Source organism: Penicillium vulpinum, assembly GCF_028829585.1.
Source record: "Penicillium vulpinum strain IBT 29486 chromosome Unknown utg000001l_segment0_segment0, whole genome shotgun sequence".
Classification (NCBI taxonomy): domain Eukaryota; kingdom Fungi; phylum Ascomycota; class Eurotiomycetes; order Eurotiales; family Aspergillaceae; genus Penicillium; species Penicillium vulpinum.
Window position 1 is genome coordinate 7,117,247 of NW_026643241.1, and position 27,837 is coordinate 7,145,083.

At 42.3% G+C, this 27,837-nt stretch overlaps 3 protein-coding genes across 3 annotated transcripts; 1 reads left to right on the forward strand and 2 right to left on the reverse strand.

The window, feature by feature from the left end:
• Window positions 1-8,722: 8,722 nt before the first annotated feature.
• Window positions 8,723-9,889, forward strand: N7479_002540 (uncharacterized protein; the record flags this gene model as incomplete). Its single annotated transcript, XM_057250237.1, is given in 6 exon segments — window positions 8,723-8,846; window positions 8,962-9,113; window positions 9,291-9,473; window positions 9,489-9,548; window positions 9,584-9,603; window positions 9,667-9,889. Coding segments are annotated over 6 exon segments (762 nt in total), but the record flags the coding sequence as incomplete, so codon positions are not given.
• A 4,008-nt stretch (window positions 9,890-13,897) lies between these two features.
• Window positions 13,898-14,424, reverse strand: N7479_002541 (uncharacterized protein; the record flags this gene model as incomplete). The annotated part of the gene is made up of 3 exons (XM_057250238.1): window positions 13,898-13,924; window positions 13,989-14,167; window positions 14,361-14,424. Coding segments are annotated over 3 exons (270 nt in total), but the record flags the coding sequence as incomplete, so codon positions are not given.
• Window positions 14,425-18,331: 3,907 nt separating this feature from the next.
• Window positions 18,332-20,287, reverse strand: N7479_002542 (uncharacterized protein; the record flags this gene model as incomplete). The annotated part of the gene is made up of 3 exons (XM_057250239.1): window positions 18,332-19,327; window positions 19,376-19,958; window positions 20,016-20,287. The coding sequence occupies 3 exons, from the start codon at window positions 20,285-20,287 to the stop codon at window positions 18,332-18,334; spliced, it is 1,851 nt and encodes a 616-aa protein (XP_057114671.1).
• Between the last annotated feature and the right edge of the window lie 7,550 nt (window positions 20,288-27,837).

Sequence of the window (27,837 nt, forward strand, 5' to 3'; positions counted from 1 at the left end):
CTCGTTCCTACGCTAGTATATATTCGAATCCTGAAGGATCTCGTTGGGTGGATCGATCCTGGGTAAGAGGATTAGGTGAAGATCGCTGGGTACTTTGCTGGGTGCTTTGCTGGGTGCTTCGCTGGGTACTCTGTTGCTGGGTATCCTAAGTAAAATTCCGTGCGCCGCGTGGGCGTCCTCGGCGGTGTACTTAGAGTGGATCTTGAAGTAGAAGTAATAGATTGATTGGTGGTGTATCTACACTCCACAAATGCCAATATTGATAGAAGAGTGACAGTTCAAGATACTTGTTCTCGTCCTCGTACTCTTTAATAATATAAATATAAGGGAACCCTGCTGTCTCTTTCGAGTTGCAGTTACAGATCGCTGTAATTGGGGGTTTGTCCTCGCCTTCTGGGAGGTATCTGGTATAAAGCTCCTTTGTGTATTGGATCGCCTTAATTAACACTCGTCCAATAAGGAGCTTATACAGCGGGAGGATACTGGTCGGTCTTCTGATCTTCTGGGTATCAATTTTATTGGAGATCTTTGTAAATTGAAGCTTCACAACGCGCTCGAATATCTAGAGAACGACTAGTAAGTTATTTGTCGATACCTGTAGATCCTGCTTAAGTAGCCAGTGCGCCCCTTCTGTACGAGAAGTTATCATCTTATTAAGATAGAGATACTGAGCGGTATAGCAATGAAGAAATCTCTCTAGACAATCATTCAACTATTTATCTTGAAGGTACTTAATAAGTGGTTAGAAGATCGGATCTTTGTAGTTCTCCTTAAAAAGCTCCTAGTACCGGTTTATTTCTTCGAGGGTAGTAGCGTAAACAACACAACCCCACCGCTTTAGTATTTTCTTCTAGGCTTTATCAACCTTGCGACGTTCCTCTTCTAGCTGGGCCTTTGTTCTCCGGGTATAGGTAGACCTCATAACCGCCCGCGAGCGGCCCTCTGAGGGCCGCCCGCAGACCCGCACTTTTGCGGGCGGAGGGCAAGCGACGCCTACCCGCGGGTCGGGCAGGTTATTTTCTTGCCCTCAGAGGGCGGCCCTCCAAACATTTTGAGGGCCGACAAACAGGACAAACAGGGAAATCCCTAGAGTTGCATAAAATATGCATTTCTCAGCTGTATTATTTAGTATTTGGTTTACAGCTTAGTATTATAGAAAATAAATATAACCAGGAGTAATCATTTAAACAGGCTAAATAACATCAAATCTTAATAGAAATATCTCATTCTTTGAGGAACTAATATACGTTATATAGCTTCAAGTTCTACGGCGTTTATCACTCTCAATTTCATAACCATCAAGCTTACTTGAGCGCTTCCGAACCCTCCCTGAATACCGTTGTGTATGAGGCAACTCAGGCTCACTATCCGCATCCTCCTCCTGCTCTTCAACCTCGAGCTCCGATTGAGTCCGCTGCCTCCGTTGTGATTGACCTTGATCAACTACCACTTCGATAGTACCATCCTTATCCTCCACGTCCTCGTAAGTATCACTGCCCTCGTTATTATCACTTATAGGGTCAAAATGATAAGTATTGGTTGTATCACTCTCCTCTTGGTTGGCTTGTATCTCTTTATGTGAAAGATACTTATTGATCAAAGCTCGGTGGGTATCTTCGATCTCAAATTTTGATATATATATGAATATCATTAGATCTTGAACTGTTGATGCCTTTAGAGAGCCTCGTCGGTAGTGACAGATATCCCTGGCGGAGTTGAAAAGGCGTTCTACACCCGCCCCTGTAGCTGGTATTGATAGTATATCGCGTGCAAGGTTTGTAAGAGTAGGGTACTGATACTGATACTCTTTCCAAAATATATAGGTAGGCGTTCGTATAATACCTTAAATATAAGTTAATATAGGGTAGATAACAAAAAGATATAACTTACCACTGTCAAGGTATTCCTTAAGCTTATTATATTCACTCAATGCTAAGGGCTGGGACCCTTCTACTCCGCATTCTATTTTAAGCTCTGAAATCGCGATTGCGGATGATCGAGCTCTAGATAATGATTATATATCTGAATAAAGTTTCTTGTAGGACTGAAAGTATTCCTTAAGACTTACTCGATAGATTGCACGCTAGTTATTAACCGGATTATCCCAGTCCTTTCCTTTAAAAAAGTTAAGCTTTTGTTAGGGTAAGAGAATAGTGCTAATTGCGTAAAGATTGTTATCAATTTGATCGGTCTAGCTGTAATATTGCGAAAGCTTCTTCTCTGCTGCCTCAAGAGAAGTAAGTATAAGCTACTTCTATACAACCTTCTTCCGTTTTAAAACAGTCTTTGACTTTTCAAGGTAGTTGAAGAGCTTATTGTAGATATTAAAGATCAGGTGAATACTAATATCCTTAGTTTTAGAAAGAAGAGTGGTAAATTTGAAGAAAGGCTGGGTGATCCAAAGAAGATAGTCAATCTGTCGCCACTCTTCTGGACTTAGTGTAAAGTGTTCCTGGTTATACTGAGCGTAGAATTGATCAAAGGTTGATTGGAGCCGTTTGGCACGTCGGAGCATCAAAAATATCGAATTCCAGCGAGTTCGGATATCCTGGATCGGAATAAGCTTTGGCTCCTCAGTTTGAAGGTTATAGAATGACTCTCTCCGTTGTGGACTTACGTTAATATAGATAGTAAGGTTTCGGACCTATATAAGAATAGAAGGATTAGTATAATAAAAAAAGTAGAGTTATAGGGATATACCTTATTAAGCGTATCAACAATTTCTCTTTTTTGTTGCCTTACACGAAGAGAGCGAACACGGTTGTTAGACCAGTCTATCTCCGTACTCTTATTCTTTGGAATTGCCTTTATCTTCCTAAGAAGATCATTCAGACTAAGCTAGATAATATAGGCAATACAAGGAACCCGAACGATTGTAGCACTATTGTTTAGCTTAAGCGACTGGAGTGATTCTTGGATACTTACCATTATAGTATTATTATTTGATGCATTGTCAGTAGTGACTGCAAGTACTCGATCTGCAATCTTATACTGATAGAGGAGCTTTAAAACCACGTCACTTAGGTTGACACCTAAGTGTGAGCCAGATAATAGTTCAAATCCAAGAAGAACCTCTCGATACTCCCAATACTGGTCGAGGAAGTAGCCAGTGACAGCTATAAAGGCCTATCGAAACGGAGATATCCAGCAATCTAATACAATCGAAAGCTTTGCATTGGGAGGAAGCTTGTTAAGAATAGACTGTTGCTGTTCCTAGATATACCGCCGTAGTCGAGACCGTATTGTGACCGCAGAAGGGATCTGTGGTTATATCGGGGTAAGTCGGGCAAAGTTAATAACTTCACGAAATTCTGGGTGTTCAATAAACTTAAAGGGGAGACGGGAGAGGGTAAGTAGTTATAAGAGCTTCTGTTCCTATACCTCTTACGTAAAAACTGTTGACTTACTTAGTACGTTCTGCGCCTATTAATCCAGAGAGTTATTAGTAAATAAATAATAGAAAAATTGTATAATACATACGGTATTCATAAGTAGTCCCTTAATATTACCCTTCTGGGTACTAGATTTACGATAAGTCGGTCCAGCTAAGTGTCGATAAAGTGCAGTTATTCTATACCGCCTATTTACTGGATAATCGAGGACTTTATGGTATTGACGACACATTGCCCCTGGTTTACCAGTTTTTGCATCAGCCACTTGATCAAATTGCTCCCAGCAAGTGGCTGTCCGGTTACTATTCCAGTTTAGTCGTTTTTTTGTCTTTCCAAACTCAGTCTCCAACCACTAGGAAACAAAATTATCTTTTGATATATCGGTGTATAGAATAAACGCTATTGATCGACCTAGGCCAACACGCTGAAGTGAAGAAGGAATTGAAGGTGGAGGAATTGGGGTAAGAAACCCAGAATTTGAGGTGGTATCAAATGTCTACTAGCTTTCGGAAACCTCAGGGGTTAGGAATTGCTTATTCGGAAAGTAGAGAAGAGGGTCGACTGAATTTATAGGATCACCGTCGTAGATAGATAAGGAATAGATATCTGAGAACTGAGAAATTTGAGACATTGTTAACTAAATAATCACTTATAGATTATATCTTAACAACGGGATAGGAATCAGAAGGTAGATATACCAAGAAAATTAACAAATCCTAGTAAATAGAATTGATTAACTACCCTGAAGTTCAGCTCACTGGGTAAATAGTAAATATATCACAATTTAATCCACTTTAACTTAAGATAATCTCTATAATTGGCTAGATTTACTAGGCTAATTGAGGGCCGCCCTTATCCAGCCCTCAATCCGCCCTCGGAATATACGGGCCGCCCTCAACCCGCCCTCAACCCGCCCTCAAAAATCAGTATTCAGATAAGAAGTATATACCCTAGGTCTAGCTGAAGTTGCAAATATATATTTCTCCAACTCCATTATCTAATATTGACAACCTTCACAATTGACAACAACCAATATACTTAAAGATACTAAGAATATATAATATCATTATTACCTACTATGATTTATTGTAATACAACTCAATTTCATAAAGTTTCTTGATGCTGATAAAGAAATGGATTGTAAATATAACATTCAAACCAGAACACCGTTAAATAACCGTAATTTAAAGTGATGAGTTAGCACTTTTATATATCTAAATTAGGAAAGGTCAACTTTTTTTATGTAAACGAGGGCCGATGAGGGCCGCCCTCGAGCGGCCCTCAGAGGGCGGAGGGTCGGGTGAGGGCAGGCAAGTATCCGCCCTCCGCCCGCGAGGGTCGGGCGGAGGGCGGGAGATTCCGGCCCTCTGAATGTTTTTAATGAGGTCTAGGTATAGGTGCTCTGTTGCTGGGTACTCTTAGACTTCGGCAGAACCCATTTTGGGTCGGAACCTCTGACCCAAAACCCAACCCATTGGGTTTTGGGTTCCGCCCTCTATAACCCAACCTAACCCAAAACCCAATGGGTTAAACCCAATAACCCAATAATAACCTATTTGAACCTATTTTTGCATAAAATATAGGTCTTGGCGTTCATAACAATACTAAGTTATTTAAATAAATTACTGTTTTTTACAGCTGTTCTGGTTTGTTTATCGAATATTGCTATATTATCTAGACTGCGACAACGCCCACCAAAGTGGAGACACTTTTAGCGTCGCCAAGACATATGCGGGCACTCTTGGCAAGGTGGATACTGCCAAGAACTAGTTATGTACATAAAATAGCCTAATAGGGTAATTTTTGCATTAATTTTGCATAACGGTGGGCGATGGGCGTCAAATTTCAAAAGGCCCACGGGCCGTGGACACTTTCTAGTGCCCATGGACGGGCGATGTCGCAGTCTAATATTATCACAATATTGAGTTAGAAAATTTATATAATTACCCTAAATTTGAAGCTAATAGGCTTTATATTATATTGATTACCGATAAAAATTTATATTAATTATAGTATAGTGGTGTTCTATTAATTTAAGTATTTGTTAACTGTAGACTATTGAAAATATATATTTGTAGTAGAGGGGAGTATATATATATTATAGGATAACTATAAATATAAATAGAAATATCTTATTCTTATTTGATTTTATATATAATTGATATTATATTAAAGCTATATTTCTCTTCTCTTATATTTAACTTATTATATATACTCCGAATTGTATTTTCTGACCGCAGTCGGAAAATCACTTCTAGGAGGTAGGTAGGTATATATATTATTATCTCTGACCGCGGTTAGAAAAGCCCTTCTAGGAGGGTAAATAAAATATTTTTGAGGGATCTTCTAGGGGAGTGGGTTATAAATAGGTCCTCTTAGGTTTTAATAGGTTATAAATAGGTTCTCTTAGGTTTCGATAGGTTATAAATAGGTCCTATTAGGTCCTATTGGGTTCTCTTAGGTTAGACCTATTTAAATAGAGCTTATATAGCCAATCAAATAATATTATAGCTTATACCTTTTGATCTATCTACTTTACTATAGGACTAAGGTATTTACTGTTTATATACCCTTCTCTTATAAGTATATACTCTCTCTGCCTTTCCCCCTTACCTCTATAGTATTCCCCTTTTCGGTCGTAATATCCTAAAGCCAGTATTCTAACTTTTTACCTACTCTTTACGATACAGATATAGATAACCTTAGCTATCTTATACCCTCTTCTCGAGTTCTAACCCTATCTAGTAGCTAGCTTATAATTAAGCCTTTTAATACTATTGATACTAACTTCCCTCAGCCCTCTAACCTTCTACTAATTCTACACTCTCTTACTCGCGTTAGCCCCGATCGGAGAAAGGTATATATACTTTATAATAATATAGTATATAAAGAATAGGTTAAGTAGTGGCTATAAACTGACTATAGGTAGAAAAGTAAGATTTCCTAGGATTTAAATCGTAATTCAAATATATAGAGTAACTTCGACTAAGTTACCTATACTAAAGATAGTGCGCTAAAGGTAATATATAAGCGCTGCTTAAAGATCCTAGAGTATCCTTATTCTCTATTACCTAGCGGAAAGGGCTATTATAGTATATTAACAATATTGAAGTATTTAAAGACAGTAGGCTATCGTAAAGCTCAATAGAGAGGGAAAGGAGAAATTACCTAGTTCCTTTAAAAAGTAGTATCTCTTTACCTCTTTATTTAGCTATCTAATTTCCCTAACACTCCTAGATATATAGGATTACGGCTTACTAGAGGCTCCTTTTTTACAATCGGTATAGGAAGAGTATCTTCTCTAATTTCTTACCCTCAATTAACTTCTATTCTACCTTATCGAATATCCAATATTTTATAAGCTATTCCGATTAGCCCGCTCTGCACTATCTCTCCCTCCGATACCCTCTGCTACTATAATATATCGTCGTTTACGTAATATAATTATAGAATAACAGAAATCTATCCTCTAAACACTACCTAATAATATAAAAATCTCGATTGTATTAGATTACTAGACTTCTCTATATAACTAGGCGTTTATAGCTATCACTGGCTATTTTATTAACAGTAACTAGGTATACTAAGAGGTTCTACTTAGATTTAAACCACTTTATAGCTCCTATACCGGTTTAAATCTAAGTGGTGTACTCCTTAAAACTCTAGTTAAGTATAAGATCTAGGATTGGGTATTTAGAGTTATAACTAATAATATAACTAATAATAAGACAATAGTTAAGGCTATTCAGTAGGCGCTCTCTAGCGATATAATAGTAATCCGAATACCCTATCTTACCTATATTATCCAGCTTTGTTTAAACCAGCTCCTTGATTATTTAAAGGCTATCCCTCTAAATAAGAATACAGAAACAAAGTAGACTGACTAGAAGTTATCTACAGTAAAGGTAAATACTTAGTACTAGACACAGAGGATCTTATATACCTTAAATAAGGTCCGTTATCTTACTATATATATCTATATAAGTCTATAACGCTAGGTAGCCTTTCTCCGACTTTAAGAAAAGAGATCCTAGCTTATTCTAATCTAGGACGTAAGGACTCGGTAGAATTCTACCTTCTTAATACTTCGTTATATAAAGAGACTATATAGTTTCTTCTAGCCCTTCTGTAAGGAGTATAACTATAAGGAGATATTGCTTAATACTTAAGAATAGCGTTAAATTAACTATCTTCTATAAATCACTCGGCTATTCTTTAACTATATAATAGAGCTCTCGAAGACAAAGGAGGTCACTATATATCTTATCTTTAAGATCTACAATACCCTCTTTAATCACTTTTTTAAAGTAGAGGCGCTGCTTAAATATAAGCGTATTCTATAGAAATTAGATATACTCAAAGTACTTATAGCTAGTCGCTTAAAACTTAATAAGTACTACTCTTAAACCAACAATCTTAAAGGATATATCTATATAGTTAGGACAATACTAGCACCTAACAGTAGATTTTAGTTCTTTCTATCTGATAATTAGGAGCCTTACTAGCGTAATACCTACCGGAAATTATTCTAGGAATTATTAATTCCGTATTAAGAGCGCCTTACAATAAATCAAGGATCGACTAATACTCTAACAATAGTATTATCTAGTTCTAGGCTAAATATAATACTAAAGAGTAATAAGATATCTATAAAACCAGCTAGTGATAAGATAACTCAATATCTCGATAGTAGTATATTTATAATCTATTTCTTCCCTATATAGGATAATACTATGTAACGGATAAAGATCCTTACAACCTGGAGACTGACAATACAGGAGTCAGCTGATATAGGACCAATATATAATCAGCCAAGTATCGTGACCTGATCGTGAGGGGTTCGTTATATAACGGCCACGTTAGTCGATCAGATAGTTTACCCTATAGTCTGGGATCCCCCTGGATCCCACTTACTCCTATAAGAATTAGTCTTGAGACAGTTCCACACAATATATTGTATTCGTCTCCTCTCACCGAGTCCTTGTATCTTACCCGGTTGATAGGCCCTACACCTGAGACCAGTATACCTTTACAATTCTAATTCTTCTTTTTTAACTGCTTAAGATACAATAGCTCCTCGTACTAGAATATCAGTTCCTAATAAGCTAAGGGAAAACCCTTAAGCCAGTAACGATCCGGAATCAACTCTATCAGCAGAAGGGGAGGAACCCCTATCGGTTTCCCAAAACCTCGAAACCCCGGATCTATAGGCCGAACCAATAGGCTAAACCCCTAAGCAAATCACAATAACTATAGCTTAACTACAGGAAACGATCCTTTAACTAGAGAAATAAGCTGAGCTGTAAAATCGACTTATTGCAGTATAAAAGCTCCTCGCAGAGAATAGGAAGGAGCTAAATCGCTACCGAAATGGTCGCGAACCCTTAACGGAAAGCGAACAAAGCCAGAAAGGGGAGATTAAGCGAGATATCGAAAAATTCGAAGAGAGTTTCGGTATCCGATAGAGAGAGGAATAGCTGACTGACCTTAATACGCTTTTCAAAGGCGCGCCTAAGAAATATATCTCGGATTCCTAGAAGGTCCTTACCGCTGAAAACTACCTCTGTAGTTCCCACAAAAATAAGTGGCAAAATCATTTATCAAACTACCCTGAAGACAAAAAGGACTGGGAAGCTTTTAAAGAATAGACAAAAACCCTACTTTATAACTCCTACAATATCGTTACCGATATCCTTATCCTCTACCAAAAAGCCGAGATACGTCCGAACTAGGACCCACGCGCTTTCGCCTACTATCTTATATCACTAGAGAAATACCTCCCAGCCTAAACCGAAGAGCAGAGGGCTTAAGCCCTATTTATAAAATATATAAAACCGCTTCGAGACTAAATTATTACCACAACTAACGGAGTATTACCTAAGACAAGAGCGCTTATAGAATCAAAAGTATCGATACTCTGGAATATACACTTCTCGGGCTAAAAAAGGAAAGAATATCCTATACCTACCCCGGATAGGCGGAAGAAGGGAAACTACACCGACTCGACAACGAATCAATCCTAATCTAACACCTTATTATCAGCAAACCCTAAGCCCTATAGGGGACGTAGGGGCTTTAGAGGTATAAATCCGAGAGGAAGAGGCTAATCTAGAGGCCGGGGCAGAGGTCGAGGAGGATCAAAATCCCACGCCTCCGGTATAAACACTACCCCTACCGAGAGAGGGAAATAGCCCCGATTCGGTACAGACTAGTACTTATTACCTCTGTAGAGATAAGGGTTACTAGGCGAACGAATACCCCTAAAAAGCAATAGTACAATCACTTATCTAAGCCTTACGCTCCAATACCCTAAGACAGTCGGGAAAAGTGGAAGAGCTAGGGTAGACCCCGATATACCAGCTCCGTACCCACTGATCGGGACCGTAATATACCTATATACGCCAATTACTCTCGATAACGGTGTTAAAACCTATACAGACCTAGATACTGGTGCCGAATACGACGTAGTTAGTAAGGAATTCGCTTATAAGAATTAATTACTCGCCGCCCTATTTTCGTCCCTATCTCTAAAGAGTATCGCTCCTAAAAGACTCCGCACCTATAGGGTATTCTGGGTCTCCTTTTCAATAAGAGACTCCAGAGGAACTAAGAAAACAGTTAAAAGGCCCTATATAGGTATTAAAAGAGACCCCTGTATAGAAGGGAGCCCAGTACTGTTATCCCGTACTTTTATCAATAAATTTAATATAATCCTCCGCCCTAGTACAGATAAGTGGTGGTTCGGAATCAAAACTTTCGAGCTTATAGAACCCCACCGCTTCGCAAAATTATTAAGGAACACAGCTGTTATTTATACCCTAGTGAAAATACCGGAGTAAGTCTGGTTTCCAGACGAGAGCGGGGATCACCCCTACCTTAACCTATCACAAATACCCCCCGAACTAGAGGCGTATCTCGATATATTCGACCACGAAAAAGCAGGGGAACTACTAATTGCAAAAGCTTCCGACTATACAATCGAACTCGAAGAAAGGAAAACCCCACCTTATAGTCCAATCTATCCCCTTTCGCGCGCAGAACTAAAAGAGCTGTAGGCCTACCTTATAGACAATATCAAAAAAAAAAGGATCCGACCGTCTAAGAGTCCCGCCGGAGCACCAATCCTCTTTGTACTAAAAAAGGACAGCGGATTACACTTATATATAGACTACCGGGGTCTTAACCGCGTTTCGGTTAAGAATCGCTACCTATTGCCTCTTATCTCTGAAATCCTAGATAGACTCTTAGGTACGCAATACTTTAGTAAGGTTGATATCAAAGACGCCTACTATCGTATTCGTATACAAGAAGGTAACGAATAGAAAACCGCCTTCCGAATAAGGTATAGCTACTTTAAATATATAGTTATACCTTTCGGTCTATCCAATACACCAGCTACCTTTCAGAGCTATATCTATACAGTATTAAGTGGGCTAGTCGATATCGTTTGTATAGCGTATCTAGATAATATCTTAATCTTTACGCCTAACCGGGAATCCTATACAAAAGCACTACACTAAGTTTTCGAACGATTACGAAAAGTAGAGCTTTACGTAAAACCTTCAAAATATACCTTCTACTAAAAGGAGGTTGAATTTCTAGGATTTATTGTCAATAGCGATAGAGTACGGATAGATTAAGACCGTATTCGCGTTATCTAGGAGTAGGAGGAACCGAAAAGTTACTATAATATCTAGGTATTCTTAGGGTTCTGTAATTTCTACCGTCGATTTATCAAAGGATACTTATATATCTCTTTACCCCTCACGGCAATACTAAAGGGGTTAAAAAATAGAAAGAAGCCTAGAAAAGTGGTACTTAGCGACCACAAATCGATAGCGTTCCTATAATTAAAATAGGCCTTTTAGTCGGCGGCCCTATTATACCACTTTAATCCTAAAAATCAGATTAGACTAGAAACTAACGCCTTAAATAAAGGAATAGGAGGGGTGATATCGCAGCCCGATAACGAAGGAAGATAGTATCCGGTCGTATTCTAGTCCCGGAAATTCTCCGGTGCAGAGCTGAACTACGCGACACGGATTAGGAGCTATTCGCTATCGTTCACTCGTTTTAATATTGGAGGCACTATCTTAACGGTAGTAAATACCCGATAGAAGTACTATCCGACTATACAAATCTGCGCACTTTTATAATACAGCAGAAACTTAACAGCCGCTAGGTATATTGGTGTATATTTCTAACGCCTTTTAACTTTGTAATAAAGTATAGGCCTAGAAAGACGAATCCCGCAGATAGGCTTTCCAGAATTCCAAACTCCGAGTAAGCAGCTTCTGGAGCGGAATTGATAACCCCGATTTAAGATCGAATCGTGGGCGAAGAGCTCCCGCCTCAAAATCGAGACGAGGATATATCGACCCTTATAATACAGAGTATTATAGGGACAAATAATCTAGACGCAGATTATAAGTATAATTCGTGGGAATATAACTCGAAATTCCAATCTAGATAATAGGAAAAACCTAGATCCAATACACCTACGGGTACGGATATAAGAAGCACTAGTACAGAATCAGATAATTGGTCTGAATAGAGAGAACTATATAACGAATTAAATATACTATTCGACGTCGGGGATACTACTACGGTGGTAATCCAGTCTATCAGTACAGACACTGAAGACGTTCTCAAATAGGTAGAAAGGCTATAAGCCGAAGACCTAGAGACTATCCGCCGAAAAGGGGATATCTCGGTACAGAAACCTAGTAGTAAGGGCTAGTTAGTCGACGACCTCGGTGTACTAAGGTACCGGGGACGTATATATATCCCGAAAAAGGAAGGGATTCGTACTAAGCTGCTACAAATATATTATAATAACCCTGTGGCCGGCTATTTCGGCCGCGCTAGAACGGAGGAATTGCTAAAACGCAATTACTATTAGGTATATATATAAGAAGACGTAAAGAAATACGTTAAGTCTTATAGGATCTACTAAATAGCGCAGACACTAAGGTATCGGCCTTTCGGTAAGCTCGAATCCCTACCGATCCTATCTCGACCCTTTACCGAATTGTTAATAGATTTTATTACAGGATTACCTCAATCGATCTAGAAAGGAAGGATAGTCGATACTATTTTAGTGGTTATAGACCGTTTCTCGAAATAGTGCCTTTTCTTCCCGGTTTTAACTATGATAGACGCTACGGAATTAGCCGAACTATTCTATCAAGAAGCTGAACTGAAGTATAGACCACTAAATAGTATTATATCCGACCGGGGATCTGTCTTTATAAGCAGATTTTGGTCAAAACTGTATTATTTATCCTAGGTAAAACTTAGGTATTCGACCGTGTTTCACCCTCAAACCGATAGGTAAACGGAATAGATAAACCAGACCCTAGAGCACTACTTACGATACTTTATCGACGAACAGTAGAAAATATAGCCTTTATTACTAAGAACAGCCGAATTCGCTTATAACAACGCTGTTAGTACTATAACAGGAATATTACTATTCTAGGTATTATTAGGCTTTAACCTAAATTTTTAAATACGCGCCGAGGACAGCAGCGCAGAAAGAGAGGTACCAGCAGTATTAACTCGCGTCTAAAAGCTTACAGAGCTACGAGAAAAGCTGTAGGATTTATAGCGAAAAGCTACCGAGTCGTAAGCGACTAACTACAATAAGAGATATAAGGAAATATCACTTAAAAAGAACGACCTTATAGTCCTGTCTATAAAGAATCTACGCCTAAAAGAAGGTACTACAAAGAAGCTATCCCTACGATAGATCGGCCTATTCAGAATCCTCGAATATATTAGAAAGTAGGCGTATTACCTCCTACTCCTAGACTAATACGCTGCGATTCACAATATATTCCCTATCTAGCTCTTACAACTATAGCAGCAAAGAGAAGGGGAACTAGAGAAATTACCCCTACCGGAATTAGCTGATAATAACGAATAGGAGGTCGAAGAAATAAAAGACGACTAGATAATCGAAGGAGGACTATACTACCTTATAAAGTAGACAGGATAGCCCTCGGAATACAACCAATAGGTTCCTAAAGACGCTATAGCGAATACCCCGAAAGTTATTATAAGATATAAGAAATCTCAGAAGAAATAATAACTTTAATTAGAAAAGGGGCCACCGAATATACTAAGTATCGGCGCCGAATAGACAGCGAAACAAAGGGAATCTAGAGACACCTCACCACGCTAGGAACCAGAACGTAAGAAAAACAAAGTGTATACAGAGACTACACCGAATCGGTATCCGAACAGTCCCGTTACAAACTCTAAGAGAAAGGAAAACCCTATATTAAGGTATCTAACTAGGTGCGAATACCCCCAGTGACCCTAGACTCGGCAATAGCAGTCTTACAGCGGGAACGGAGAATTATAACAGCACCGTACTAGGCAGAGACCGACTCCTTATCGTTAATCAGCCGAACCCGAGTCGAGGCCTCTACAGTAAGACAGTCCCACTCACCGACTATAAGATAGAGGTCGCGAGAGATACGAGAAGTATAGGCGTTAATCTATATATCGTAGGATATATACACAGCCTAGAGGAAGGGTGAACCGTTAGTAAACCAATCACGAACCAGGGAGAGTTCGATAAGGACTTACAGCGGGGATATAGGTCCCAGCTAGATTATATAAGTGACAGTGGTTTTTGACGAGGTTGTTAAAGCTACTAGTGACCTCGCGGATTAAGACCGAAACGTAGGTAACCAGCTTATAAGGAAACAGGAAGTAGACCTCGTTTCCCTTATTGTCTTCCTCGTTATCTAATACACTATACCGGCCTATATTGTTACGCTAGAACTCCTTAGCCCACTCTAAGATAGATAACAGTTCGAACCTATTCCCAGCTATACCGTCCGGAACCTAGGGACACGATATTAGGACGAACCGGAAGCGGAACCTAATCGAGAATATACGGGGTACTTACAGACTCGTACACTTTTTTCTACCGAGTACAATACTAGCAAGATTTACTGTTAGGGGTGTCCGAGAAGTATCGAATTACTAAGGGGGAATCGGTGCTGTTAGGCTGCTTAGGCTAATCGCGAGCAGAAACACGCAGACAACCTATACACTAAGTCCGCTGTCGCAGGACCGGTATAGTAAGTTACTTACGCGGGGAAGGACGAACTAGTAGTATACTGAAACGTATAAGAAGAAACTGTAAAGCAATATTAGACCGGTACCGACTCGGTATAAGAACGATAGCCTTACTAGTGTAAGAAGAACGCGTTACTGTTAACGAAGCAGGATTGTTAACAAAAAGTAAGAGATATACAGAAGGAGAAGTGGAAAGTAAAAACTCTTCAATTGAAAACAAAGCTCTACTTATAAAGATACCAAACAGTAAGAGTATACGAAATATAGTAACTACCTAAACCGGAAGTCGCACCTTCCTATCGGGACCTAATATCAAAACTACTACCAATCCTTAATATATCGACACCGCCTTATCTAACTCCTTTATAACTCCGGTATTAGAAGAGGGAACGTATTTATATACGCGTCTAGTATAGTCTGAAGGACTAAGGGCCCTCCGACAATAAATAACGTCCGGATAGTATTATAGTATTCCTGTAATAAATCACTCTTCGAGACTGACTATTGTATATATCCCTTATCCCCTTCCTAGAGACGCTAGCTAGACTCTACACGATATCGGTGCTAAGCCGATACAGGAGCACCCTAGGTAGGCCGCGTTAAAGGATTAGGATAGGACGCACTCCGCCCCTCTACGTACCTACGGTATCGGGATAAGGCTTTCTGCGATTAGTTAGCGAGTTATCAGCGAATTGGAATCGACTCTATACTACTTACCCGACTGATATCCCTCTTCGCTGTAGCCCTAATATTATACTGGGCCTAGTGCGCAGTGTATATATAATTAAAATCCTGAACTATCTTTATCGTAGTATAATTGATACTAGTGATAAATACTAGGTTAGCACTAAAGTATCTATTCGCGGGGGTATATATCTAGGCGACCTATTCGAGTATCGCTTCCAAATCGGTAGCGTTACCCTATATCCCTTCGGTAGGACAGTCGCAATTTACTTTTCGCTGTACGCACTGCTAGTATTTCTTAGTGCCTTCTTCGTTTAAGTAACACTCGATCTTAAAGACCGCTGTCGCTGCAGTTAGATCGAAGTCACTTATTGAAGTGCGTAGGCACTTTATACACTAAGTGTGTTTCAACTGGATACGGTTAGCACGAACAATAGGCGCTATAATAAGAATAACAAAGATAAAGTTGAGAGTCTATTCCGTATAAGAAATAGGGTGGCTAAATAGCCTCTATAGAACAAAGAAGTTTACCTACAGATTTTCTTCAAAGAGCGGCCTTATCCTAATTATATCTCTTTGCGGGAACCCGCCACTGTTCTATCGGTGAAACGTTTTTGACTGCAGAGATTCGCGGATAGGGATATCCGCCCTAAGAGGAGGAGATAATTGTAACGGATAAAGATCCTTATAACCTAGAGACTGACAATATAGGAGTCAGCTGATATAGGACCAATATATAATCAGCCAAGTATCGTGACCTGATCGTGAGGGGTTCGTTATATAACGGCCACGTCAGTCGATCAGATAGTTTACCCTATAGTCTGGGATCCCCCTAGATCCCACTTACTCCTATAAGAATTAGTCTTGAGACAGTTCCACACAATACATTGTATTCGTCTCCTCTCACCGAGTCCTTGTATCTTACCCGGTTGACAGGCCCTACACCTGAGACCAGTATACCTTTATATACTAATATATTTATACTACTAGATCTAATTAATATTGAACCTCTTTAATTCTAGCGGGAGAACCAATCTCGTTTCCCTACGATTGCGTTACTTACTCGCGATATTCTCTCTATCCTAGTAACTAGTGCTAGTATCGAACGGCTCTTTAATACTGCTCGGGATATTTATCACTACCGCTGTAGTCGTCTAAAGTCCGAAATAATCGAGGAGCTTATATTATTTCTATATACAATAAGATTCAATATTAAGGATTCTAAGGTAAAGTAGCTTAAGCAGTTCTTTACACTAGCTAAGATTGAGTCAGCGAAGGAGCAGAACAATAAATATACAGAGGATACTAAGCTTAACCTAATTAGTAATAATAAAGAGGCAGAAGGAGTAGATAATAGACTGCGAGAGATATCTCCTTATTTAATAGATATAGATATAGAGGTGATAGAGCTAGAGTTACCAGAGACTATAACTCAGAGATAGGCCTCAGGGAGGAAGCGTAAGAGTAGGGTAGATAAGGATTTTGAGCAATATTAGAGAAATATATCCTAGTTCAATTATTTGATTTATTCTCTATTTTTTCTAGAAGAGCGCTGTAAGTAAAATACTCAATATTATAAGTAAAAAATGTATTAATTATACAGTTACACGCTAGAAGTCTGTTTGTCTGGTTTACACTATATTAGGGCCCCAATAGGTTACCCAATAGGTTTTAGGTTATAAGCTATAACCCAAAACCTATCGTTGGGTCGAAGCAATGGACCCAAAACCCATTTTGGGTTGGGTTGGGTTGGGTTGGGTTGTGCCGAAGTCTAGGATTCACTGTGGTTGTGGCTAGTATTCTCAAGGGTAAGGTGCTAGGTATTCGTCTTAAGTTAAAGCCGGAGCGAGATCGCAAATAGGTATTTATTTGTAAGCGTTGTAGTCTAGCGGATACGATTATAGTTAAGGCGATCTCGCTGCTTACGACCTCGGTCGTAACTAGACTGCGACATCGCCCGTCCATGGGCACTAGAAAGTGTCCACGGCCCGTGGGCCTTTTGAAATTTGACGCCCATCGCCCACCGTTATGCAAAATTAATGCAAAAATTACCCTATTAGGCTATTTTATGTACATAACTAGTTCTTGGCAGTATCCACCTTGCCAAGAGTGCCCGCATATGTCTTGGCGACGCTAAAAGTGTCTCCACTTTGGTGGGCGTTGTCGCAGTCTATATACCACTGACTTAAATATATATCTTTAAGCTGTTACAGTATGATTTGATAAGTTAATAAAAATACCACACAATATAATGTATTGCGATTAAAATTTTATTCCAAGTCGTATTATATATATACTAGTTTCTTATATACATAGATATTTCAGTAAAATTTATAGATATTGTAGATTAAAACTGCCATTTTATATAGAGTTAGCAAAACAGGTGTAGATAACAGTTATTTATTATACAAAGTCAGCGAGTTATACGTCCATTTTGGGTGACTTTATGCAATGGTGGGCATCGTGGGTATACCCGCCGTGGGTATACCCGTGGGCCTTGGGCGTTGTGGACGGGCACTCGAAAATCCAAATAGCCCAAGGCCCACCGTGGACGGGCCTTGGGCACCTCCTAGGTGCCTATGGACGGGCGATGTCGCAGTCTAGTGATTTTGATGAATTTGATGTTGAATTGATGGAATTGATGGTGTTGATAATAAAGAGATTGATAATGCTTAATGGGTGTAAACCAGAATTGGAGTATCAATTTGTTTGATCTAGTCTATGTGACAAAAGTGACTTAATTTTGTATAGGGTTTGTATACAAATTCCAGGTACCTTCTGTCTACTACTATTATGGAGTTTACTAGGAAGGCGGTGTATAAGAATTGAAAGGCGGTGTGGAGAGCGGTAGGCAGATATAGGCGGCGAGGCAAAGGCGGTACCCAATTGGGAAGGCGGTACTGAAAAATCAGGCAGGGGGGGTGGTCTGATCCAAAGGGGGGTGGTGGGATCCATGGGGGGGGTGGCTGTATCAATCCCCTAGTTCTATATCTCTATATTGCGTCCTGAGTGATGATGTAGTACACTTTCAAGCCTACATACATCTATGTACTTCCTCAAGCTTGTGTACAGCCGATTAATTTAGATCGATGCTCCAATACAATTTATATAACAAGGTTAACCAAGTTAACAATTATTAATGACTATGCAAAGTCCTTTTATCAACTAACCGGTGGAATGGTTGGCGGCACAGCCGGCAACGCGGTGATACTCGACCCGACTTCGCTTTTCAGATCCAAACTCGCCTCTCGCTCAGCCACCCCACTAAAGTCCTCATCGAGGGTCATCTGCACAGATAGAACATGGATACGGGGCGACATGTCAGGTTTCAGTTTGAACGAGTATGTAGGTAATACGTCGAATGTCTCTTGTACCCAGGACATCTGCTTGTCCAGGTCCGGCCTGGAGAGGCTTGTGTCGTTGCCTTTATTTTGTATGGTAGTAGAGGATTTGGTTCGGAAGATGCTGCTGGGCCAGTCTTTTGTCTTGGCGACCGGGCGTGCACAGCACGCACTCTTAGATACGCTATCCCAGGCTTCGGCCACGCGATCTGTCTTGAGGAACTGGGATATCTGTTCTTTCATAGTCTCTCGGCCATTCGTGAGTTTGTTGTGAGCTTCCTGTCGCGCTTCTGTGGGCGATTTGACTGTGGATTGTCTGGTTTGAGGGCGTGGCGTGGTGCAGAATGCCCGGAGTTGTTCTATGGAGATGCTGCGTGAGGGTCGTGAGGGTTGTGAAGGTGCTGTTTGGGGTCGAACTTGAGCCAAGTCGATTTTCTCGCTGACAGGTCGTTTGGGTAGGAAAGGCCTGGAGAGCCTGTGTTTGAGCTTTCCGGGTGACGATGGAAGGGGAGGTGGTGGTTCGTTGCTGGCGCCTGCGCCGGCTTCTGCGCCAAGAGCATTGCATGATTTGGCGCGAGTCATAATCCTGCGCCGAATGCCATCGCTCGGTATGGGTTGCTCTGCAGGGGTGTCAAGTTGATCTTTAGCTGTGGCAGGCCTGTCAAACTGCTTGGAAGCCGTCGGTGTCCCCTTTGGCTTCGGTAGTGGATCGTGAGGAAGAGGTTTTTCTGATGTAGGCCTTTTCTTATCAAAGAGTCTTTGTTTAATTGACTTATTTCGATTGGCAGTCTTGCTGACTTGTTTAATAAACGATCGCTGTGATAGTTAGCGCTGGAATTTGAATGCCAAAGCCTGTCAACTCACATCCTTTCTACTCGCTATTCCCACCCGTCGTTGCATTTCTGTAGTCGCCAAGCCAAGTTGTTTCAGGGCCTTTTGAAGAGCAGTGCCACGTCGACGAAGTCTTGAGATAGCCACGATCCAACCCTCCATGTTGTCCATCATGGCCTGATGAAAAGCCTCAAGGCTCTCGGACTCGAAGCAACCGTCGTCTGTAAGTTTCCGGAAGTAGAACCACAGTGCGCCCATAGCTTCTTTTGCCTTTTGTAGGTCCTTAAGTGAGTCTGTGATGGCAAGGGTGAATCTGTCAATGGAATGTTCAATCTGATCATTATAGGCGACGACCGATAACCGGAAATTTCGGTCTTCCAGCATCTCATCGAAGATATCGAGGTTTCCCAGCGGCAAACTGAGATACTGAATTCGAGTGTGAACGTCTAGTCGGATGAGCAAAAAGTCATCGGTGGTTCTTTCCAAAAAGCCATCCAATTCGGTCACATGTTTCTGTAGAATCTTCATGACTGAGCCTTCAGATTTCGCCAGGCTCTTGGCGAGAAGGTGGACTCCGAAAACCATTTGAGAAATCAACTTCCAAAACGGATGATATCTATATGATTGGGTTAGTTCAGTGTCAAGTATGAGTACGAGTAGGTTACCTTCTCACTTTTCGGAGGCCCTTTGGCGCCATTTTCGCCCACAAAGTCGCTCGTATTCATCATTCTCTAATAGATCGCGCCGCCGCGTCTGCGCGTCAATTTCAACGACCCATTTACTTCCTGAACCATCGGTCGTTTCCACAATTGATTCCTCAAACGGGCCCTGGAGCTGGGGGATTGGGTGGGTTGGATAAGGACTGGATGTTCTCTGGGTGACTAGTTGCTCATTCTTCACAGCATCCTCGGGCGTGTGAATAAGAGTCTCCGGCGTCGAAGCCATTGTGACCTATCACAACGATCGCCGGTGTCACAAGTATATAATGTAGATAGTCTCCAAAGTCGAGTTTGCACACTTTAGATATAAGAACACCCAAGCGATTCGCCAACTAGAGTGCAATGGTTTTGAAGCTTTGATATAATGCAATGCCCCTATCCATTTATAAAATCACAATCGCGGCCAGCCCAAAGTGGCTTTAGTCATGATGAAGATGGCTGGTGTCGGAATTATGCAAGGTATTACTTTATATCGGATCAGAAAGATAAAGAATCAATAGAAGTGGATCTGGCTTACCGTGACTCTGAATAAAAGACACAATATTATGCCCTTAGAAGTCTGGAGAAGTTTCACCAGTGAAACACAGCTTAGATGTAAACCGTTGGGGGAGGAGAATAACCGATCTTAGGACCCCTTTTAACAAAGAACGTCTACAGATTATCGGAGAACACGCCATGAGAGGAAGTCGCTACATAAATCGTATTTTTTTTTCCATAATTTTAATCTTCCGGGCCTTTGTCCTTATTATGGGGCTGATTATTACGTGGTCGCTAGGGGGTCGACGCAGTCTTTGTTGCATATTTCCACCTGTTTCCACTTATTCCCACTTGACACGCGGAATTGGCCAATGAACAGCCACCAATGAATCGTGGAAATGAATCAATAAACCACAAGAACTGGGCTGGGACGATCTCGGAGTCTGAGACCACGACAGGAGACATAATTTCGGACCAACGGTTTTTCCGTTTTTAGTTATCGGCCCTATATTAGAAGTTCCTTGGATGCTCCCTTAGGCATATGTTTCAAATATTGTTTCTTTAATTGTGTCTACTAAAGATGAGACGTGGCAAATACAAAATTCTGCAAGTATGATGTAGTTCATGATAACCCTATTGTACCGAACCTCATTTGTCTTTCTATATTGTACATAGTTCTATTCTGGAGAAAGACAGGGAACATTTAGGAAATGATATGAGGGGATTCTGGCCCACGTACGGAGTAGCGAAACCCAATTATAATGAGATCGACAGCTCTAGAAGCAGCCCACTTCAAAACCAACGACTGTGTACTCCGTACAAAGTATAACACGATTTCACAATGCTATTATTTTGTGTTTGATGCAATTTCAAGTTAATGCCTCAGGCTTCTATATCATGTCCGACTACTCCGTATGGTGGAAATGTATGGGTCCAATCAATGGTCTTCAACTCTCTGTATTGCTGTATTGACTTCCTGGCAATTTATACTGTCCTGATTACATAAGAAATATTACTGCATACTTAGGATTAATAAATCCTCCGGTATCCTGGTGTATCTGCGCCGACACACCCCCTCAGCGGTCCCAGTATGCTTGCTGAGATCGCTGTATCATCTTGTAATTCCTAGTCTATAAGATGGCCTATATCAACCATGTTGAGCAGTCGCACGAAGCTCTCATGCTTTTGCCGAGTGAGCAATTTGGTGAGGCCATCAGCAACCATGCTTGCTGTAGGCACCCAGCGCACCCGTATTCGACCCTGTTGGACTTCCTGGCGGAGCCAATGGTGGTGAATATCGACATGTCGAAGCTTCGTTTCAAAAGCTGTGTCCTCGCTTGTCAATAAGCTGATAGTCCTCTCGTTATCACAGTCGATTGTCAGGTGGTGTGACGGAGTAAAGGCGAGGTTTTGAAGCAATCGGCGCCACCATTGGAGCTGCTTTCCTGCCTCCGATAGGCCGAGTAGCTCTGCTTCTGTGGTTGACGTTGTCACTGTGGGTTGCTTGCTTGCTTTCCAGTCAATTGGACCGCCGTATGCTTGACAGATATACCCAGCTGAGCTTTTTCTATCCGGGTGGTCTCCATACGAAGCGTCACTTGCAAACTGCACCGAGTCGGTCCCAGTATTGGCTGTTCCGTACTCAATCGCTAGGTTCCGGGTGGAGTAGAGGTAGGTGATGACTCGATCAGCTGCTTGCTGGTGCTGTGGACCGGGGTTCGTGAGAAATTGCGCGAGCTTCGCGGTCGCCTTTGCAGCGTCGGGCCTAGTGATAATGGTGGCATACCCTGCTGAGCCCACCTTTTGCTGGTATAGCAGGATTTCCTTTGGCGTTGCCACCCCCTGAAAAGGGGTCAATTCCTCAACCGGCAGTGGAGTATAGACTGGTGCCCTTTCTGTCAAGTGATATCGGGTAGCAATGCTTGTCACATAGCTATCTTGATATAACCAGAGCTTCTTTTGTTGCCGGTCTCGAATGATTCGTATGTTTAGGAACCATGCTGCTTCTCCATGATCGGTCAGTTCCCAGTGTGCTTCGAGATCTCGCTCTAATTGCTGTGCCTGCGCCTTTGCATTGGTATGACTGGCGATTAGGATATCATCTACATAGAAGAAAACCAGTAGTCCTTTTCCCATAAAAACGCATGGGTCTTCTGGTACTTGCTGTAGACCTAGCTTGCGGAGCACGCTTGCTGCTTCTTGCTGCCAAAGTCGTGGTGAGATCCGTAGACCGTATAGCGCGCGACGTAACTTCCAGCATTTACCTAGGTTTTGAAATCCCTCAGGCATATGCGTATACGTCTCTTGGTCTAACTTGCTGTTTAGGAACGCGGTGACAGCATCTCTCTGTCTTAGGTCAAGATCAAAGGCAGCAACCAAGGCAAAAATCATCCTCGCTGTCCTTGCTGCTAGCGTAGCAGCTCTCTTTTCCTCGTGAGAGATGGTTTCAAGGTCTCCGCGCACACAGATACGGGCCTTAAGCTTCAAAAGGTACCCGTCCTGGTCAAATTTGTATGAGAACACCTATAAAAGAGGGAGAATCTGCTTCCCTCGGTCTCTTGGTTTCTTAATGACCTCAAAAGTCCCCTTTTCAGAGAGGGAGTTGATCTCCTTCCTCATCGCTGCGAGAAAACCTTCCTGAAATAGGTGGTTCATCACATCCTTCCAGTATTTTGGCGGTGGTGGGAGGTCGTCTCGGTGGCGGCGAGTGTCTGGTTTCTCAGCGTATAAGCCAGCGGCAAAAGCATGGAGTAGCGCCGGCGGTTCCACTTCTTGGGTGGTGCTTGTCGCGTAGGCGAAGTCTTTTTCCTGCCTTACTTGGCGTCTACGCCTACCACTGAGTATATTGCTGGTATCCATATCTCCGATTATCTCTCTTCTCGGAGCCAGTAGCTCTGCCTGAAGTTGCTTCTCTAGTTCGTCTTCAGTGGTTTCAAGATCCGCTTCTTCTTGCTGGATCTGGTCCCTTTGATCTCCCTCGGTATCCACCCCCTGACCAGAGCCAGTATGCCTCTCTTGCTCCTGCGGTGGGGTGATTGGTAGTGGTGGTAGGGGCTGTTCAATCGGAAAGGAACCTGGTAGTGCTTGTGGTGGAGGGTCTGGGGTCGGCCAATATGACCTATCACCCACCCCCTGGACTGGGGTAGTCCCTCGTTGGTTGACTGTCATCTTTTGGACCTCTGCTTACTGCGGAACCTCCTCTTGCTGCTGTACTTGCTGAGGCTCCTGTGCTTCCTGTAGATCCTGAGTCCTCTCTTCCATCGTACTAGTCTCCTCTTGACTAGTAATTTGGTGGTTTATCACCTGTGCGACCTCCTTAACGGTGAGTTCCTGTGGTCCCGTTATAGCTGGTAGTGGGATAGGCTGATATTTCTCATAATCAGGGGTATATTTTCGTGTCTCGTCAATGACTGCATCCCTGATATGCCTCACTTTCCCACTATGTGGGAACCAGATCTTCCAGATATTCGAGGCAAGGTATCCCACCACGAAGCCAATCTCTGCACGTGGGTTCATCTTATCGGACTGTACTTGCTTCTCAATCCTGCAGTACGCCAAGCTTCCATATAACCTAATATTTGATAGGTTTATCCTCGGCGCCTGTGGTGCGACTTCCTTCCTCACTTCCTCCCATGGTACCACCCACCGATTCTCGGCGGCGATATACGTTGGTGTACGATTTAATAACCATACGGCGGCGCTTGCGAACTCCGGCCATAGCTCCTTTGGGAGGTTCCCTTCGAGGGCGAGCATACGCATCCGGGTGATAATCATTCCACCTGATCTCTCAGCATACCCATTCATCTCTGAGTGCCCTGGGGGGGAGTGATATATCAGGATACCATCGCTTGTGAGACTATACTCCGCTGCTCTGCCAGCTGCTGCTTCATTGTCGTAGTGGAAGGCCTTGATTGGCAGCTTCCACTGATTTCTTGCAAGTTGTACAAACTGGTTGATGGCCAATTGACATTCAGGTTTCACTTCGTGAGTCATGATCCAGTGGAATCTCGGTCCTTCTAGGTAGAAGTGGGATATCCAGCGGTGCTTATTGTAGGCTGGCTGCAGCTGAATTAGGTCGAAATGCACCCTTCCAAAACGTCCAAAGGTACGTCCAACTTGTCGTCTTGAAATCTGCCTCGGAGCACTTCCTGTCTTACAGGTCTGACATAGAGATTCTTGCTCTGTGCTTGCTCCTCCTTTATCGTCAAGAACAACGCCGTCTACCATAGTAGCAAGCTTTGCTACGGTCCGCGGTTGAATGTGTGCTAGGCGTCGGTGCCAAATTTCAGAGGAAGCCCTTGATTCCTGTGGCTTCACTGATTTCCGTTGTGCTTGCTGCACAGCATATACTTGTTGTGGCGGAGCCTCGCCTGGCTTGTCAAAGATCCAGAGATTGAATTGATCCCATAGGTTCACACAGACGACAGGTCTATCATTTGGGTCCCGTATACAGTTTGTACGTTGGCACCAGAGGCCGCCTTTCTTCTTTAGCATCGCGTACGACACGAGACTCGTATAGAAACTTGGTGAGTATAGAGCGTCGCTTAAGGTGATCTCCATCCTTCCCTTTACCGGGTGTCTCCCTAAAAGTCTGACTTTGCCTCTCCCTAGCACCTGCGTGGTACTATCTCCGGTTGTTAGGTCAATTATATCAGGTGTGAAGTCGACGAATAGGGCTCGGTTATTGCAGACATGCGCACTTGATCCGGTATCAAGAATCCACCGGTCACGGAGGGAGGGCTCGCCTGCCTTTGCCACAGAGAGCACGTGCTTGCTAATCTGTATAGCTTCACTTGGCTTGCTTCGAAAAGTGGTTGCAAAGCTGACTTGGTTGGCGGATTCGGCTGGTTTTTCCTGTGCTTGCTAAGCTTGCTGAGCTTCAGCTATCACTTTATCCACCCATTGCTTCCAAGCGTGGTCCTTTCCTAACTTCTTCTTTGCTTTCTCTAGTTTCCCTTCGTTTAGGGTATACCCTTCTGGCCGAATCGCTTCGTTTAGGAGCCAGCAAGTAGCAACTTTATGCTTCGGGTGTGAGCTACCACAAGGGCAGTGTCTCTTCTCAAACGGAAGCTTCTCTTGCTTTGTTTCCGGTTTCGCCTCTTGGTGACCTTGCCAGGTCGAGAAAGCGCCTTTTGGAGGAGTGGTTGATGACACCACCTGTGCTCCTATCTCGCGATTCATCGCGCGGAATGATTCAAGGAGATCTCGGGTATCGTACACCTTCTTTTCCATCACTATTTCCTGGTATTTGCCTTACCACCATATAGGTAGAACTTCTTTCACGGCGTGCAGGAAGTCCCTATTGGCATCTCCGTCCTTGATACTAAGACTAACCGCTTGCTCCCTTAGCGAGTTCCACTTTTGGAGCCACTTGTCGATGTCTCCAGTCGGCTTCTGCATTGCAAACACTTTCCAACTCATTCGGATTTCCTCCTCATACGCGGTCGATCGAGCGAACCGAGACTTCAGATACATAAGTCTATCATACGGTGTACGATATGTGATCAGTGCGAGGTGGTGTACTGGGTCAAGATAGGTGAGGATATATTCATTTACATCACTCAGTCCCTTTGCTTGCTTCTCCCATCGAGCATAGCTCATTTTATACACGTCTGCTTGGTCTCTCCATTTCCTTCGATCTGTTTCGGTGCCCTCTTCAGGATATTCTGGTTGTACCGGTTCCTTTAGAGTATCAGGTCGTTCAGTTGACGGGGTATCCGGGTTGCAGTGATCCCAGACATTTTTTTGCATTGCGTATAGCTGCACCTTCGCAAACCAGGTGAGCCATTGCGGTGCATCCTTCAGTTTATCGCCCTTCATGGCGGAGAGAATCGATGCTGTTTCCATTGCTGGATGCTGTGTTGTTTTGATGTGAAACAAGGGATGACTTTCTGCGGAGTGGCTTCGTGGAGGTTTATAAGACAGTTTCTAGCAAGTTGCTAGGTACTATATGCCGATATAGTAGTCTTATTCAGTGCGAACCGGGCTCATAACTGTCCGACTACTCCGTATGGTGGAAATGTATGGGTCCAATCAATGGTCTTCAACTCTCTGTATTGCTGTATTGACTTCCTGGCAATTTATACTGTCCTGATTACATAAGAAATATTACTGCATACTTAGGATTAATAAATCCTCCGGTATCCTGGTGTATCTGCGCCGACATATCACTTCGGCCCATACTTCCCCATATGGTGCTGAGACTTATTCGTGAGAATGTGGTCTTATATACCTTACAAATGGGAAACCAAGCAACATCCATGAATGTGGCATATAAATCGTTATATAGTTCGGTTATGATAAGCTTTTATTAAGCTTGTCGACTTGAATCCAATTCAAGCTCTTTCCATGGAATCATTGGCCTGTTTTGACCTAGCCACTTATAAAATAGGACTTTCTGATTTAGGAAGGAACGACTGGCTCCGGGGTAACGCCTTGGCATTGGATTTCAGCTTGGCTATTAAAGAGCCGTAAATATTAACGATAGAGCCAAGCTATGTCAACATCGCTTATTGTGACTACAATCTACTCCGCACACTTCATATAAATGGAGTAGATCGGCTTTATTCTAGTGTTGCTAACTAGTATTATCTTTAGTCGTCGCTCGAGATAAGAAGTATGGGCTATTGCTAGCGCCTCCGGTGTACACATGCGATAGCAAGTGGCAAATATTTAACATGCCACTCACTATACTTGCTGCCCGAGGCTTGTTTCTGGTACCTGGAGGGCAAGTGGTACCACGACACTATTAATCGTTATTATATATGTAATATCGGATAATACATCCATAGATACTAGTAGTATTTCACGAAGTCAGGCAAACACAGCACGTCATAATAGCTTTCTTTGCGGAAGGTAACATCCTTGTCCTGCAACCTACAGCTCTTGGCGCCAGCCAATTGAGATCCTTGAGATCCGGGATTTTGGCTAATTCGACTTAAATTAAACACAGCCTACAAAGTACAATCTATACTGTCAATCCTTCCCCTCAACGCCCAACTCACCTCATCAAATGACTGAGCATCCAACAACTCTTAGTGGAGCTTTGACTCTTCCCCTCGTAAAACGATGTTACATTTCCCGGAGTTCCTACGGAGATCAGAAACTACTATGCAAGTGCCCGACTTACATTTCAGCTTTCTCAGGAAAATCGTTGCCTGCCGCATACGCTAGTCGCACTCTTATCATGTACGATTCCTGCTTATTTCCCCTCTTCTCCAGGGCTAGCGCTATAAGTACATACAACCCCGCAAGCACTCTCTGTAATCTGTACAGCGTTGAACGTGTAGAAAGCCCAGT